Raw genomic sequence first — 16131 nt, forward strand, 5'->3', positions numbered from 1 at the left:
GAGATTCGACCATTAAATGCATTTTATCGCACGGAGTGATTTTTGTGTTATTTTGTTCTGAAATAATTAGTCAAAGTACATTCGATTGATTCACATCGCCATACATCGGAACATTCCACTCACGCACTAGCGCTAAATATTAAAAAACAGAAGAAAGTACCCACACACACGCTGGCGCCGATGAGATTCGACGGGGTTCACGCGCTCTGTACACTTATTTTACTCCCGCTCTCTCTCTCTCTCTCTCTCTCTCTCTCTCTCTCTCTCGCTCACGTGTCCTTTCATACGCCTCCTACGCCGTTCATTCGGTTTTTTCTCAACTTTTCGTACCATAACGTGGAACCGCAATACGTTGTCAGTAGGTCAAAGGTGCGGATTTTACTGAAAAATCACATCATTGCACTATTTCATGCAAACAACTCAAGGGGCGGTAAGATAATGCTGGTGAGCAAAACCCGTGCCCATGGGCAATTTTTAAAGTCCTCATCAGGGCAAAAAGCATACAACGTACCTTCCCGTATGTTTTAGTGCCTTTTGGAGGTAGACGGAAAGAATGGAAACAAATGGAAAGGGGTCGGTAAGAGGTTTGGGGAACGTTTCTTTTTTTTTGCTTCTTATTGCATTCTCTCTCGCTCTCTGCTTAACCCCTTCTTTGGTGAACTATTTGCGAGGTCAAATGGAAATAGCGAACAGCTCCAAACAAAGGACCACACACACACGCACGCACACACGAACCGAACAACAACAACAAATTGGGTATTTCCACCCTACCGCACACAACTTTCTCCACCCCCCGGCCACGGTACGAAGGGATGAAATTGGAAACAGTTGTTCCTCCACTCCCGATTCATCTCCCTCCCGCTCGAACACTCGGCTTGCTTTGACCGGCAATAATAATGCGTTCGCATTGTGGATGCATCTGCTGCAACGCCTGTCTGATGATGCATCGCACGCACACACACACACACACACACACACACACACAGAGACAAACACAACCAGCTGGTTTGGTGGCGCTGGGATGGTACCACCCCCGCGCTCATGTTAACTGGGGTGTTGCAATTTGCGCTACCATACGGTACGGAAAAATTCACACTTTTACTGACCCTAAGTGAAAATGGTTCACCACACCGGGCCGGGCACAAGTGCGGGGTAGTGTCGCCACAGCGCAAAGAAAGCACTCGAATGCTTGTTGGCGCATTGCTAAACACTCATTTGCACACCTACACATATTTCTTTCCAGCTTGATCCAAGCCCAACAGGGCGACCGCTCGGGAGGGTGTAAACTCATGTGGAAAGAAAAACCAAAACACAATGCCCACAATTGCCAAGGACACCGACTGCACGGTGCGTACCGTTTATCTGGAAGTTTGCGGGGAGAAAACCGAGGGAGAAACGCCACCAAACCGGAGAGGCAACCGTGCACGCGCGCGTTCGGTTTGACAAACCGAGTGACTATGTGGTCGCTACTGGTGCACCGCCACTGCTGCCTGTTTGCTGTTTTGTTATCTTTGTGTGTGTGTGTGTGTGTGTATGCGGGGGTGCGATGAGAAAATTAGCACGCACGAGAAATCTCGCGCAGCTGAGATGAATGCACGTTGGGCATTTGGGACGCAACAGTAGTCCAAAACAAAACACGAATATTGAAATTTTGTGTTTACTCACTATTTTTGAAGTTCCCCAAGGTGAGAAAGATGTTAGAAAAGTTTAAAAAAAATCTAAATCTGTATAAATAAACCTCCAAATAGATTAGATCTGGGATCCCTGAAAAAATACAACAATTTTCGAGCTAAGAAAACATTAATACATTTCATTTCAAATCTCAACGCTTTAAAGAAAATGTTTTGTATAAAGTGCGTTAGTTGCGTAAAATATATATATTTTAGCTAATAGTAGCAATCGGAAGTGCCCACAATATGCTTCAAGTACTAGGCGTCTCCATATTGTCGATACTAGGCGTCTCCATATGGTCGATACTAGCAGTATTAAGGTGCGTTTACACGATACGATCTTTTGGTGATGGTGAACCTTTTTCGAAATGCAAAGAATGATCAGTTTTGATTTAAACTTGAACGGTACATTAACGCATCCCAGCACTTGAAATTTTAACCCTTTTTAAAACTATGATATGATAAATTAAGTGTGCCTTTAGTGTCAACAACACTTGGTGAATCGTTTTGATAATTTGTGTTCGTTTGATAATGTGCGAAGTTCTCGAGAACTTGAGTCGAAATAGGCACACAAAAATTAAAAAAAATACATTTTAACGACTTCTGTGTTGATTAAATTTGTGATAAAATAATAAAAGGCAGGGGTTTCTATATATTTTCGATGTGAAAATCAAAGTCGTAAAAAATATTTCAAGATCTCAAATTCATAGGACATAGGACTGCAACGTTTTATGGCGTTTGGATTAAGGTTTCGTACACCTGGAATGAAATGAGTAAAGGGAAAATCTTTCACAAAGCATACACCACAATAATGAATTTTGCAAAAGAACTGAAACCCATTTTCAACTCATAAATACGCATTTTGGAACGCCATCATGCTGTCTCTAACGCGTAACTTCCGATTGAATGATAAAGTTTGACGAAGACAACTGTTCGAATTGATAAATTAACAGCACGCTGCCTGATTGTGTTGTCAACTATTTGTCCACTAAAAACTAATCGCACCAAATCTCACCTAAGCTTTTGTGCCGATATGTGCGTAGTAAATTGCCCACTGTACTTTAAATCTGTGAACAGTTTTCCCAGAACAGTTTTTTCGTACATTCCATTTAAACATTCTATTTCGAGCTGGTCAAGTTAAGGTCAAGTTAGTACATTACCTTTCGAATGACTCATGTGCAAGATTTCCAAATAGCTTCTGCAATCGAAGCGCTCTTTCAAGCACACACCACAGCCTCATAAACGTCATTCGAGCAGATGACAGTGGTCGGATTCAAAACATTCGAGCGGTTTGGATCTACACGTGCGTTGAAGTGTACCTCACCATCTCTTTAGGTACACACTAAACGGAGCCGTTGTGTTAGGGTAAAATCGTTCAAAAACACAAGATTTCATTCGATTCCGCAGAAAGTGCCTTCGCAAAAGGAGGGATAAATTGATAAATATCCATGATATGGGAAAATTAGACCTTCAAACATCTTCAATACACAACCATACTAACTACATTACTTCAAGGATTTTAAGCAGATGGACTGCAACGGTTGGGTTTTGTTGTTTTCAATGCTCGTAACCGAGGATAGAATTTGAATTCACTATTAATTAATGCATGGTTCAGATTGATCTTGATCCTGCATTACGTTCACTCATTCTTATTAATTCCATGCAGAACGTAATCCTCCGTATTATATTAAAAAGGGCTCGTGAGCAGATGATAAATTACGATTGTCCAACCTGTTGTCCAATAGTTTGCCTTGTTAGTCCGTTTTCTTTCTTTTCTTTTTTTTTTGTTCTTTCCAACAGCAGCCGCATCGCATTTGCTTTGATCTGATCGATTGTTTGCGTGATCGCTATGTTGAAAGAACAGTATACAACGCTGCGAAACATGTACAAAAGACACAAAATAATTCAATTTAAAAACAGCATAGTTATTTTTCTGATTTTGGCTATGTTTTTTGTTGTTGTTGCTTGCTTTACATTATTATTTCGATCTAAGATGACAAAAGTGTATAACGCGGCAAACTCCTGAAGACAGTGTTTTCCCTTTTGGAAATAAAAGGCTGATGCTGTTGTTACTGCTGCGCTGCTGTGAGATGGATGCGCACATCACTGCTGTCTGGTTGTTTCGTTCAATAGTTTGCCCCTGATGATGTTCTTTAATGTTGGCCGCTAAACTGCATTTGTTCAACCGCGCGGCACAAACACACACACACATGCACCTCTCTCTCTCTCTCTCTCTTGCTCGCTCGTTCACTCGGTCACGTACGTGCGCACGCACGTACTCTATTCCTGGACTAAGTTCCCATGGTACCAGGATTTACAGCAGAGACAGTGATTCAATGCCCATCGATGCAAGCCGCTACGCGGCACACACCGACACGGTCCACAACCGTCTACTGCTGAACGAAGGGACTGCGATGCTACTAACTACCGCTGCTTGTCCACTTCGCCGCTGATTGTATTGTTGCGCCTGGGAACACTCTACTCTTCCAATAGAAGCTCTCATTGGAAGAAGAAAACACTCCAGACGAGCGATAAGGAGTTGTCTTTACGCGGCTACCGTAATCACCAAATTGGACCGCGACGATTAAAGACAGAGCTTGGTGCTTTGAAGGTGTGGGCTAAAGATCGATGAATCACGGACAATACAAATTGTAATTTAGAACCGATAAATAGACATGTGTGGGAAGGGAAAGGTGATGAGAATCTGGTGCGAGAGAATTTACATTCATTCAGCGGTACGCGGTGTGCCACGGATGTCGATGTGAAGCAATAAGCATGTAGCGTCGTTAGAGCGCAGTACCGGAGTGTGGTTATGCTTTGCAGAAAAGAAAAGTTAGCTGGGTGTTTGGATGACGTTCAGTACCTATTCTTTCTGTGTTCCCTACTGTTCCTCTTACTGTTATGCCCTATTCCTCTTTTACTCCTACTGTATTGTTTCACGCTCTTCACACGGCCACACGCGCACAAGAACGGAGCGTGAATGACGGCAACCGGGGATTTGTGAACTTAAAAACCGTGCACTTTCAGCTGGTCCGGTTTCGCGAGACCGGACTTCGTTAGCCACTGGCAAATGTTCTCCCGCTGGTCACCCTGCAGCTGTAGTACCTCGCCGTACTCAGGATGCTCAATTACAGTGCCATTGCATGCGAATTCCTACAACAACAAAAATGACAAAACCGCAGAAAGAAACAGAAACGGTTAGGGACGCTAGGTTCTGGCTTTACAGCAAAAACACATTCCTCATTTTGGTATCAAATCTTACCTTCTTACATGCTCGCACGATCTTCTTCAGGTCGTACTCGGCCGACAATCCCTGGACAGTGGTTAGCGTTTTGCGACCATTTCTCTGCTGAATTCTTATGTGCACGAGACCGTCCTGCACATCGTAGTCTGCACCCTTTATTGCATCAGCAAATGGGTCTGCGAAAGAAGAAAGGAACAAATTCAAGTACGTTAGCACAATAAATCCAAAAAAGAGCAATATTTAGTTAAAGGCACCATCGCAGTAAAACAAATTAACAAAACGAAATAGCTGCTACATCATAGCCAGCGACAGCTGATGTAGTGGTGGTAAACATTTTTTTAGCTGTTCCCGACTGCGCTTCACCGTTATTAGGTCATTCATGTGATATGTGATGGTGAGTCATGGGAATTTGTTTCGCTGTAGCTCGAAGTCGTTTGGGTGCGAATCATCGCTTGGGCATCCAAGTAATCTATGGTTCCCGAACAAAGAGAAACCAATCCAACGCTTCAAACATCGTTTGCTTCGATTTAACAATTACACCACTAAAGCTTTATGTTTCTCCTAACAAATGTTGCACTAAAGTTAGCGTACGAACGAAGGGAACCATAATTACGGATGATATTTTATCATAATCTATAAATTGCCATATTTTTATCCACCCTCCCACAACCAACAAAGAAGCATATGGAAGCAGCTAAACCATTTTCTTTATTAATTATTAATTAAACCATTTTATAATAACAGGTTATTTTTACCTGCTCGCTGTAAAAATTTGCCCCTTGTCAAGATAACCATCTCAAAACAATCAGAAATTTCGATACAAAATTCAAGTACCATAAAATAACTCGTGTTTAGCAGCCTCTCTGAGAAATATTACATTTACGAGTAGCTAATTCCTCTTTAAGAGTGCGTATGTTAAGGCAAATAAGACGAAAACTACCTTAACGTACACCATATACCAAGAAATAATCAGAGGAAGCTTTTCTACATTCATGGGTCATGGATTCAAGTCCTTGAAACTGCAAAAAAAACGAAGTTTAAAGCAGTGACTAAACCTTTCATTTGCCTCGAACGCGGTCAATTCACCTACAATCGAGGACAAAATGACCAGCCAAAGACAAGATCAGGCAGTTGTGCTCACCGTAAGGGCAACTGCACAGGTACAAGGAGAACGTGTATGATAGGGAAAAAAAACTCTAGCAGGGGCGATTGCAACGTCAATGATGACAACAATGACCATGCGAAATATTTACCCAATTAGCCTTGATACCAGTTGCAAACATAGCAAAAAGAAATCGCCAAGTATGAAACTGCCTATCGAACGCTTATACTATGTGAAATTATTGCTTCTTTTTCGATAAAAATGTATAAAATGCTCATAAAATGACACTTTCATTATATTCCAACATCCAAAGTGTGTCCCACGAAGCACGTTGCTGTCATTCGATACACGAACACACGCACACCATCATACTAATTCATTCCGTACACGTATCCAACACACCAGTGTGAATGAATAATGCCATCCGCCATTTTGAAAACTCACCAACGTCTCTTTCCTTCCTTCACGTGATTGTTTCAGGCATTTTTTATACGAATTGGCATTGGTTAACACCACACAACTACCAACGCCAAACTAGAGTGCTTTTCTCGTATAACGCACACACACAAATCCACACTCATCAACACGTATGCACACACAGGCTTCATGATACTTTAATGGCGCGCGGATCACGCGAACTGCGAATGTGTGTTGTATGAAATTACTACGAATATACGCACTTTGGAATGCATCTCAGTAGAAAAATATGAACCCTTACCACCCAAACTCGCCCTCATAACTCTTGAATAAATCATAAAGCACGAGAAAGTGTACCGATTCCGTCGTGAGGTTCCCCATGTATAGGTGGGGTGTTGAAACAAAAGAATAGCCCACACACGGGGAACGCGGAAGTGCCCGTTTCGCAGTGAAACTCAACCTAAAAAAGAAAATCCTACGACCAACAGGAAAAGTGCGGTTATGTTACTCACCAAATGTATTAAGATTCTGGATGGACATACGATAAACAAAATAGACACAAGTGAAGAAAAGTAACGCTTCGCTTAGCGATTATCGCCGAGTGTCTTTGTTGAGTGCGTTTGGATTAGCACACGGACGAACTGTGCCTCGGGGTGGAGGAGTTTTTGCTGGTTTTATTCACGCGTTCCTTCCTCGTGGAGCTGGGTTGTGCTGCTCGGTCTGGAAGTTTCGTTGGTTAGAGCGAACGAGCGATGGCAGGCGCAGAGAGAGAGAGAGAGGCGAATGTGCTACTATAAGGCAATCACTGAACAACTTGAATAGACCGCTCCGAGCGAGTGCTATTTTAACAATGGAACGAAGTGAGTGACGAAACAAAATCTTTGCCGTTTCGTTCTCCAAGTATACGCCAGGTACGCACAACAGCTCATAGTTTGACAAATTGCCACCATGTTGAATTCCCATTTTGACATTAATGATCGAAGATTCGTAAAGTTCGATATTTTTTATTTGAATTATTTTGTAGCAAACGAAAATATCGAATAAAATTTAACCGTAATAATATTGCAAAATAAAGTATAAAAACTACAAGTTGAAAAATGCATCGTCATGGATGATATATAATATATTAGATCATCGAAACCCATCTCTCAGCAACAAGCGTGGATCGTCGATTGTTGCGTTTTGGTAAAATATTCACAAGCATCGTATCTAATTTTTACCGAAATGATATGCTAAGGTTATTTCGTGCCTTGGCCTACGGTGTAGCATATCGTGGACCGTCTCTCATCAGGAAATGATTCGATGAACTCGCATCAAGCAGAGAACATTTAGTTATACTACCAACAATCAATTGACTCTAAAAGTAGTGATATTCGACAACAGCTCAGATTAATGTTTGCTCAACACTGTGATGTTTCAGCGCCAGTCATTCTTTTTGAAGCTGCTATATAAATATGGATGAATTCTGTAATGAGTGAGAATAGCGGGGCTTCATTTCTGACCACACAGCTAACGTATACGTCCTACGTATTACTATTAAAGATAACTACACGTTTTACTGCAACATATGTACAACGCCATACGAATAAAAAGAAGTACCAAGCATGAGTTTACCAAACATTTCGAACATATTTTATTTCACCTTTGCTAACTTAAAATTTCTTCATTTGATGGCAGCACGATTGCGGCGCTTGGTTCGCTCGAACGTTGCACTCAGGGTTCTTGACCCACAAATGAGCACAAGCATGACCATAACGGTTTGCCTGGGATGAGTATTTGATTTTAATATTGTCATGAATCAAAGTAGGATATATGTTATCATTGAAACATATAAAACCATAGACGTTCTCTATGCTTAAATTAAACTCATACCTTTTGTTTCCCACCAATACAATTTCATCGAACATCAAATCTACTATCTCCAAATGTGGATTGCACCCTTTCACATTTAAAATGCATATTTCATTATAAGATTGATCGGCGCTTTGCAAAAACAGTTTAACAGAAACATCACTGTCAGTAGGCAAAATGTAAACACCCATTCCATACAAGGATACCGAGGCCTGTGACATGAGGGTCAATGAAATGTTTCCACAGATAGGTTTGTTCAAAATTTGAACTGTAGTACCAACGAAAGGCATTTTATGAGAAAAGTATTTACGCGTTGTTCCACTTACAAGCTTCTTCAATTCCGTCGTGTCATACTTGGCATTTGCAAACTCACACATTTCGAGCGCACAAAGCAACTGTTCATCAGTGCAATTGATTTGTTGTAAGCCAACAATCTTACGCATTCGATCCTCCTCAATCTTGGTAAAATCTTCCATTTTAAAATAGTACAGAGGGTAGTTTTGAATGTATGGCAAACATACTTCATCGACGGGCTCAAATTTGTAGTAATGGTTTTCGCGAAAGATCTTCATTGCTGAATCCTTGTCGACGATCTGCTCCTTCAGGAAATTCATCAAAGGCTTGTAGCACTCCGTTGGCAGCAAGTACATTCGCATATGCTCATAAATATCACGTATGTTTTCATGGCCGATTCGAACCTTTACACCGTAAATAAGTCGTAAAATCTCAAGAAAGATGTCCGGATCTTCATCCTTCAGCTCTATCTCGTCCAGTGGCGCTTCAGCAAAGCTCCCATAAAACAACACGTAGAAGTACTCTGACGCCACCACCAACGGCAGCTTGTGCGCGTAGATTCGTTGCTTTTCCGGTCCTACGATGAACGTTATGTCCGACAACAACTCGTTGTTTATCATGGCCTCAATACGTGAGCTTAAAGAACCATCATATTTAAGACCGCACTTTGCATCTGCTTGGCTAAGAATCGGGTTTTCTTGATGTGTCATGATGATTTCACTAGAATGGAACAGATAACATATTCTTGCATCAGCACTACGAACGTTATAATTTCACTAATATTATTGCAAGAATATTTGCTCAAGCAATCGGATTGTACAGAATAGAGTGCAGCGCTTTCACTAAAAACTTTTTTTTTACATAAAAATTCAATGCTGAAGCAGTACGAAACTGAAATTGGAATAAGGAGACACACTACCGAACACTGTGCTACATTCATTTGTTTACGTTGTTAACAATTTACCTTTCTACAATCTGCAATAACAGTGAATTCGATGTTTCAGCGGAAATGGACGAATTTGTACCACCTCACAACACACTTCTCCGAATTACTCTCACACTGCACAGATGAAAACTACTACGGCCACTTCTTAGGTCAGCTAAGCTTCGAATCGTCCGATAGTCAAGCGAGAAATGATTTCGGCTTCTTGCGCTCAACACCAGCTTCTGCATGTTTCTGCTGTGACGATTGTCAAAGTAGCCAACTAGCTTTCTCGCTCTGCCTGACTCAAGTTTGAACGTGTCAAAACGAGAAAGCATGTTTATTGAGCCAGTTGGATGGTCGCCATTTTTGTGGATCTTTTGTTCCAATGTGGAATAGTGATTGCTAGACGATCGTTTCCAGTAATTTTAAATGACGGCCAACAAAGAGTGGCTATTGTATTGCCGCGGACGGTTTGTTGAAATCGAATTTTGGCGGGAACAACTTTTTAGCGCAATTCTTGCGGTGTGTTGGTGGTCCTGAAACGAAAGAATATTCTCGAAGAAAGCCATCAATTGTTGATGCACAATCATCAGAACTCGTGCTAATTCGAGAGACGCATGCAGCTATTTCACTATTTCTATTACGGAAGCTATTTCGAGGATCGATTCAATGCGCAGCAAAATAAGTTCATGGTCGCTGTTGTAAATTCAAAGTGACACACACAATTCGCCGATCGTGCAATGCTCAATTTATTATCGATAACTTTTCTTTAGTATTTAAACAGATTTTTACTATGAAATCGTAACTACGCAATAGTTTTGGATAATTCTCATCGTCCTTTTGGTGGGGCTGGCTGTCGGGCTTTTTTGCGGGCTTTGCAGGTAACACTTTTTTTTCTTCCCAAGTCATGTTGAAAATGGCTACTGTTCTGATACTGAACAACTGATGCTCCTGCCAAGAGCAATCTGCCGAAATCCTACAATCCGAACAATTGCAAACTATTCTTTTCGTAGGATGTAGGTAATCGTATAGCTATGATTGTAGATTAGATTTACACCAAATGCCCGAAGTCATGCAGACAATCGAATTGCAGTTCAATCTTGACTATAAGGAGCACATTCCAGTATCTCATCGTAACCGAATCATACCGTGGATGGCCATATTCCACGGGGCACCGGTATATGATACAGAATAATATTAGAGTGCGTACATCGATAAGTTCGACCAAAGAAGAGATTCTCTCATGCCCATTAACACAAAATATCTGAACAGTCGCTGAATCAGATACGTGTGATAAAATCGTGCAGACAATAGTTGATGAAGGAACAGGAAGGAACTAATATCCGCAGAACATCTTGAAGCTTTCGATGATCCGTTCAATTTTGGATGAGGTGCCCAATCCATACGGTGTCCGCCTGAATGGTGCAGGCAATCGAATAAATCATCAGCGAAGGTGTTGAATATGCGCAGGCTGCTTTTCAGCATAATATACCCAAGTGCAATCTTAAGCAATGCACGCAAAAAGTTGCGCGAGAAAGAGAAGGAAAAGCTACTGCCACCGAATTACGGGCAAGGATATAGGGCTGTTAACAGTTCTGAAGGGTAAGAATACAAATGCTTAGAATCATCCGGGGCAAATGATCTGCGAAGGGAATAATCCTGCGAATGAAGCATCCATGCGATACCGAATGAGTGTGATGTGGAATAATGCATTGCAGCTTTGGCATGATTTATATACAAATATCCGCCAGCAGATTGCCCGTACAACTTCAGCATCGGAAGAGCTTAACCGAAGAAAGCATAGTTTCTATATCACGTTGAAATTAAATTGGTGCGCAAATGAACCCTCTCCATCAATTCTAAATTTCAATCGGAACTACCTCATATATGTCTTTGTACAGAACTATATGCAAGTAAAAAAAAAATCTATTAAACTAACAGTTACTTTGTTCATCTTCAAGTAATTAACCATGTGGGTTATATAAGCAGCTTGTGAATTGAATGAGGCATACGAAAAGTTGTTTGTATGGGAAGATGTCTAGTGTTTCGGACAGTTATGATGAGTTACTTGCCAACTAAAATTAGCACAGTTCAATCAATAAAGTATGCATAATTTCGCAATCAATTCATATTATTACACGATCATAAAAGAGCACTCATATTTCAACTTATTATTAATTTTTGTTTCAATATTGGCAACACAATTGCGAACCTTGTCTTGATCTGACGCCGCATTCAGAACTCTTGACCCACAAATGGGCAATAGCGTGAGATGAACTACAATCGAAGCTGAAAGATATTTTAATATTGTCATGTACTACTGACGGATTATCCCGGTAGATAACATAACCACTACTATTTTTCATTGATATAAAAAAGGCATATGTCTGGTCTTTTAACATTTCCATCTCTTCGAACATCAAATCCACTATCTCCAAACGTGGATTGCATCTTTTCGCGAAGTTTAAATTCGATATTCTATGATAAGCTTCATCATTACCTTTACGAAAGAGTGCAACGGAAGCATTACCTTTGGTAGGCTTTATGTATACGCCCATTCCATACAATGATACCGATTCACGTGATGTAACCGTCAGTCTAAATCCATTATTACCGGGGTCTTCAGAAGTTAGACACGAAGAATAAAGAAGAGGTAATTTATGAGAAAAGTATTTACGCGTTGTTCCACTTACAAGCTTCTTCAATTCCTTCGTGTCATACTTGGCATTTGCAAACTCACACATTTCGAGCGCACAAAGCAACTGTTCATCAGTGCAATTGATTTGTTGTAAGCCAACAATCTTACGCATTCGTTCCTCCTCAATCTCGGTAAAATCCATCCCAAAGAAATAAAGCGGATTGTTTTTAATGTATGGCAAGCATTCTTCGTCCACGGCCTGAAATTGGTAGTGATGGTTTTGGCGAAAGATCCTCATTGCTGAATCTCTATCGACTACCTGTTTCTTCAGAAAGTTAATCAGCGGTTGGTAGTACGCTGTTGGCAACAAGTACATTTGCGCATGATCGTAAATATCTTGAATATTTTCATCATTGATTTCCAACTCAGCACCGTAGCTTAGACGCAGAATCGCAAGAAATATTTCTGGTTCTTCATCCTTCAGTTCGATCTCCGCCAGTTCCGCTTCTGCAAAGCTTCCGCAGAACAAGGCATTGAAATACTCCGACGCCGCCACCAACGGCAGCTTGTGCGCGTAGATTCGTTGCTTTTCGGGCCCTACAATAAACGTTATGTCCGACAACAACCTGTTGTTTACCATACTGCCATTGCGCGAGCTTAAAGAATCGTCGTTGTGATATTTCAAACTGCACCTCGCTTCTTCTTCACTTTTGATATGTTGACCTTGTTTTGCCATGGCTGTTCGCTAGAATCGGAAAGAAAAAGGTGTAAAATAAAGGTTAGCTATACAAATGTAGTTATTGAACTACGATCATTCGAATTGGAATTTTCTGTGGCTTGCTCGTTCTGTCGCTGGTGTACGACACTTTGCTTCGTGCATCGCATGTTTCAGAGGTATGCTCTGATCAATCGTTATGTAGAGAGAATAGTTAAGTATGTTTTCTATTAACAAAACCTTCTAGGATCCGCTTATTTATAAGTTCTTATCCGTGGTAGTGGAACAACTTACCATAAAGAAACTGCTCTTCAGCGATGCTTTTATACAGTTGGGATGGTGCAATTTGTTCACTGGTTCCAAACACTTCAGCAAGGAAGCCGGCTCGTTTAATGGTTTGGAACGCGATAGAATGTTAGCGGGAATGGTAGTATTTAACATGCCATTGCGCTTCATCACATGTTGCTGTCTTGCTTTTGAGAGATTTCGGGTATGTGTCAACCTCCTTGACAGAATGACAGCTCATATATCATTCCCTCTCGCTTTCTTCATGCCAAGCGCAAAAGTGTTTTGTTTACAAATACACATTCGGATCATTTCAAATTTCCGTAACTTTGTATGGATAGCAAACCATTCTGTTCATTTGCTAGGGGAAGAAATTTAGCATAAAATAAGTTCTACAACCAGCTGCAAGTGCATGCTACTCACGATCATGGCGGACGAATCGTGCGTAAAGTGGACCAACTTTCAGGAGCATCTGGTGCGTGCAGTAAATGAAATTTTTGTATCGCACCAGTACACCGATTGCCGATTGGTCGTACCCGAGGGAGAATTGTGTGCAAATCGTGCAGTACTCTGTATGGCGTCCAAATTCTTCGAAGCAATCTTTGCAGGCACCATGACCTCATCTGTTATTGCCACGGATCACCTGACGATTCTTATTCCGGATCTGCAGCTTTCTTGTTTACGATGCGTTTTACAATTCATCTACACTGGGGAAGTTTATTTACGGCCGCACGACGTAGCACCCTTCGTAGAAGCATGTAGTTTGCTACAGATACGAGGAGCTCCGTATAGCGATGATCGGTCTGTAGAGAATAATTTCGGAACATTCATCAACTCGATGCAGGATGGGTTGATTGCGGACAGCGGCGGTAATGAAACAGCAACGTACCTTTCACACGATTGCGAACGAGAAGTAGTGTCAGAACTAAGCGTAGCGGAGCAAAGCGAACAATCCAATACGTTAACAGTACAAAATGAATCCGTCGAATTCGATTGTCAGCAGGTGAGCTTCGGCGAGAAATCGATCGATGGCAGCTTTTCGCCGGATTATGAGATGGAAAATGGGGATAGAAATGCAACGATTCAGGATCTGTTACATGAAGGTTTGGAAGACCGTTTGAACGAGGGTGCGAAATCGGAATCCAGCGAGCATTTAGACCCCTCCAGCTATGAAACTCGCCTTAATGCAGCCATCGATGCAATATTAAATCGTAATATAAGCTATCGGGTAGCATCTCAACAGTACAAGATCGCTAAGACCGTGCTGTGGCGAAGAACGATGAAAATGCCCCGTTTGGTTCGACCGACTTCACCGAAACTAGCTAACCAGCGAAGAGAGGCTATCGATGCGCTAAAATCCGGTGAAAAATTAGTACACGTAAGCCAGCGTTTTGAGATTCCACTGTCGACGCTACATCGGGATAAGATACGGCTGTACAAGAAGGGCATACTGCCGAGCAAAGTAACATTGAAACAGCGCGATAAGGGCGAATCCTTTCGGCAACGGCTGACGGAGGCGGTGAACGAATGCATTGCAGGGCGCATGTCACTTTCGGAAGCGGCACGGGTATACGAATTACCGAAAACTTCCATATGGCGAAAGGTTCGATCGTCACAGCCGAGTAATAGCACAAGTGGAAAAGAAATGGAAGAAAACGTAGCGAAATGTGATCACGCTGTTCGGAGTTTGGACCGTTGCGTCGGCACAGTCCTAGCGGATGCTGAACACACGGTCGGAGATTTGTTAAGCGTTACATACCAAAGTATGGACGTGTCTGCGTCCGAATTAACGCAGGATGCAATCATCCTGTAGTTGCGCGATCGTCGTAGCAAGACTGGTTCTTCACAATAAACGGTTACACTTTGCAACAGGGCAACTATAATTTTCTTCTCATCCTGTACGATATCAAAATCTTACGCAGACATTTACAGCTGCGTCCGGTTATATTTCATCCTAAGAACGAAGAAAACATGCATTCTCACATTTCGACAATATCCAATGTCGTGTCGTGTGTGTTTTTTTTCTCCCAAATTGTAAATTTACTACTTTTCCGTCGGTTTCGTTGCAACCTCCTCCGTGGCAGGATTAGCATGGCGGAAATTCGGGAACTGTTCCCACGGTGCGGACAGATCAAACTTGCGGAACTCTTGCGCCAGCTCGAGTGGTTCGCACACGACACGTTTCTTCTCATCGTCGTACCGCAGCTCGACGTAACCGCTCAGCGGAAAATCACGACGTTGCGGATGACCCTCGAATCCGTAATCGGTCAGAATACGGCGCAGATCCGGATGATTAGCAAAGAACACCCCGTACATATCCCAAATCTCGCGCTCGTACCAGTTGGCTGCCTTAAATACTTCGTTGCATGAGTCGATCGGCGTCAGCTCGTCGGTGTAGGTCTTCACGCGGATGCGCGAGTTGTAACGTAGCGATAGAATGTTGTAGATAATCTCGAAGCGATACTGACGGGAGGGTACATCCATGCCGGCAATATCCACCAGATTTGCAAACTGTGCATTGTGATGATCTTTCAGAAACTGCAGCACTGGCACAACACCTTCCGGTGCAATCAGCACTTCCAGCTCGTCGCCCGAGGTCAGCTGAACCTTCTGGACATACTTCGGCATGCATTCTGCGACGTACTTGCCGAACTCCGACAACTCCGACCGGGCGGCAGCATCCGGCTTGCGGACCGTTGCTAAAAGTTAAACCAGAAGGATGTTAAAAATTGCCCTTAACACCAGCATGAAGGATGGCAACTAACGCCTTGATTCTGCTGCCGGTTCAGTAGATTTATAGCGCAGCATAATACCCGGAGCAGCACGGGAAATGCCTGCAAGAAAGATATGTTTCAATACTCGCAACACCATCAAAACAAACACTGAGGATAGCAGGCGAATGTATGTGTTTTATGACCATCCTTACCGCTTCGGCTACACACGCCGCTTTTAGCGAACGTTGAGGCGAAAGAGCGTAAGATGGAGGCCAT

General features: G+C 42.2%; 4 protein-coding genes across 4 annotated transcripts; 1 reads left to right on the plus strand and 3 right to left on the minus strand.

Annotated features, from left to right (window-relative positions):
- Nucleotides 1-4676: 4676 nt before the first annotated feature.
- LOC128711162 (eukaryotic translation initiation factor eIF1) lies at nt 4677-7079 on the minus strand. Its single transcript, XM_053806027.1, has 3 exons — nt 6946-7079; nt 4933-5090; nt 4677-4823 (listed from the first exon to the last, which is right to left on the minus strand). Exons 1-3 carry the CDS (start codon nt 6971-6973, stop codon nt 4677-4679), a joined length of 333 nt encoding a protein of 110 aa, XP_053662002.1. The 5' UTR covers nt 6974-7079.
- A 1006-nt stretch (nt 7080-8085) lies between these two features.
- On the minus strand, nt 8086-13312 carry LOC128712805 (uncharacterized). The gene is made up of 5 exons (XM_053807678.1): nt 13151-13312; nt 12461-12886; nt 12197-12400; nt 9543-9553; nt 8086-9298 (listed from the first exon to the last, which is right to left on the minus strand). Exons 1-5 carry the CDS (start codon nt 13310-13312, stop codon nt 8086-8088), a joined length of 2016 nt encoding a protein of 671 aa, XP_053663653.1.
- Nucleotides 13313-13568: 256 nt separating this feature from the next.
- Nucleotides 13569-14954, plus strand: LOC128712806 (uncharacterized). Its single transcript, XM_053807679.1, has one exon. It carries the CDS (start codon nt 13569-13571, stop codon nt 14952-14954), a length of 1386 nt encoding a protein of 461 aa, XP_053663654.1.
- Nucleotides 14955-15184: 230 nt separating this feature from the next.
- On the minus strand, nt 15185-16131 carry LOC128711678 (NADH dehydrogenase [ubiquinone] iron-sulfur protein 3, mitochondrial). The gene is made up of 3 exons (XM_053806561.1): nt 16068-16131; nt 15907-15975; nt 15185-15840 (listed from the first exon to the last, which is right to left on the minus strand). Exons 1-3 carry the CDS (start codon nt 16129-16131, stop codon nt 15185-15187), a joined length of 789 nt encoding a protein of 262 aa, XP_053662536.1.

Source organism: Anopheles marshallii, chromosome 3 (genome assembly GCF_943734725.1).
Source record: "Anopheles marshallii chromosome 3, idAnoMarsDA_429_01, whole genome shotgun sequence".
NCBI lineage: Eukaryota > Metazoa > Arthropoda > Insecta > Diptera > Culicidae > Anopheles > Anopheles marshallii.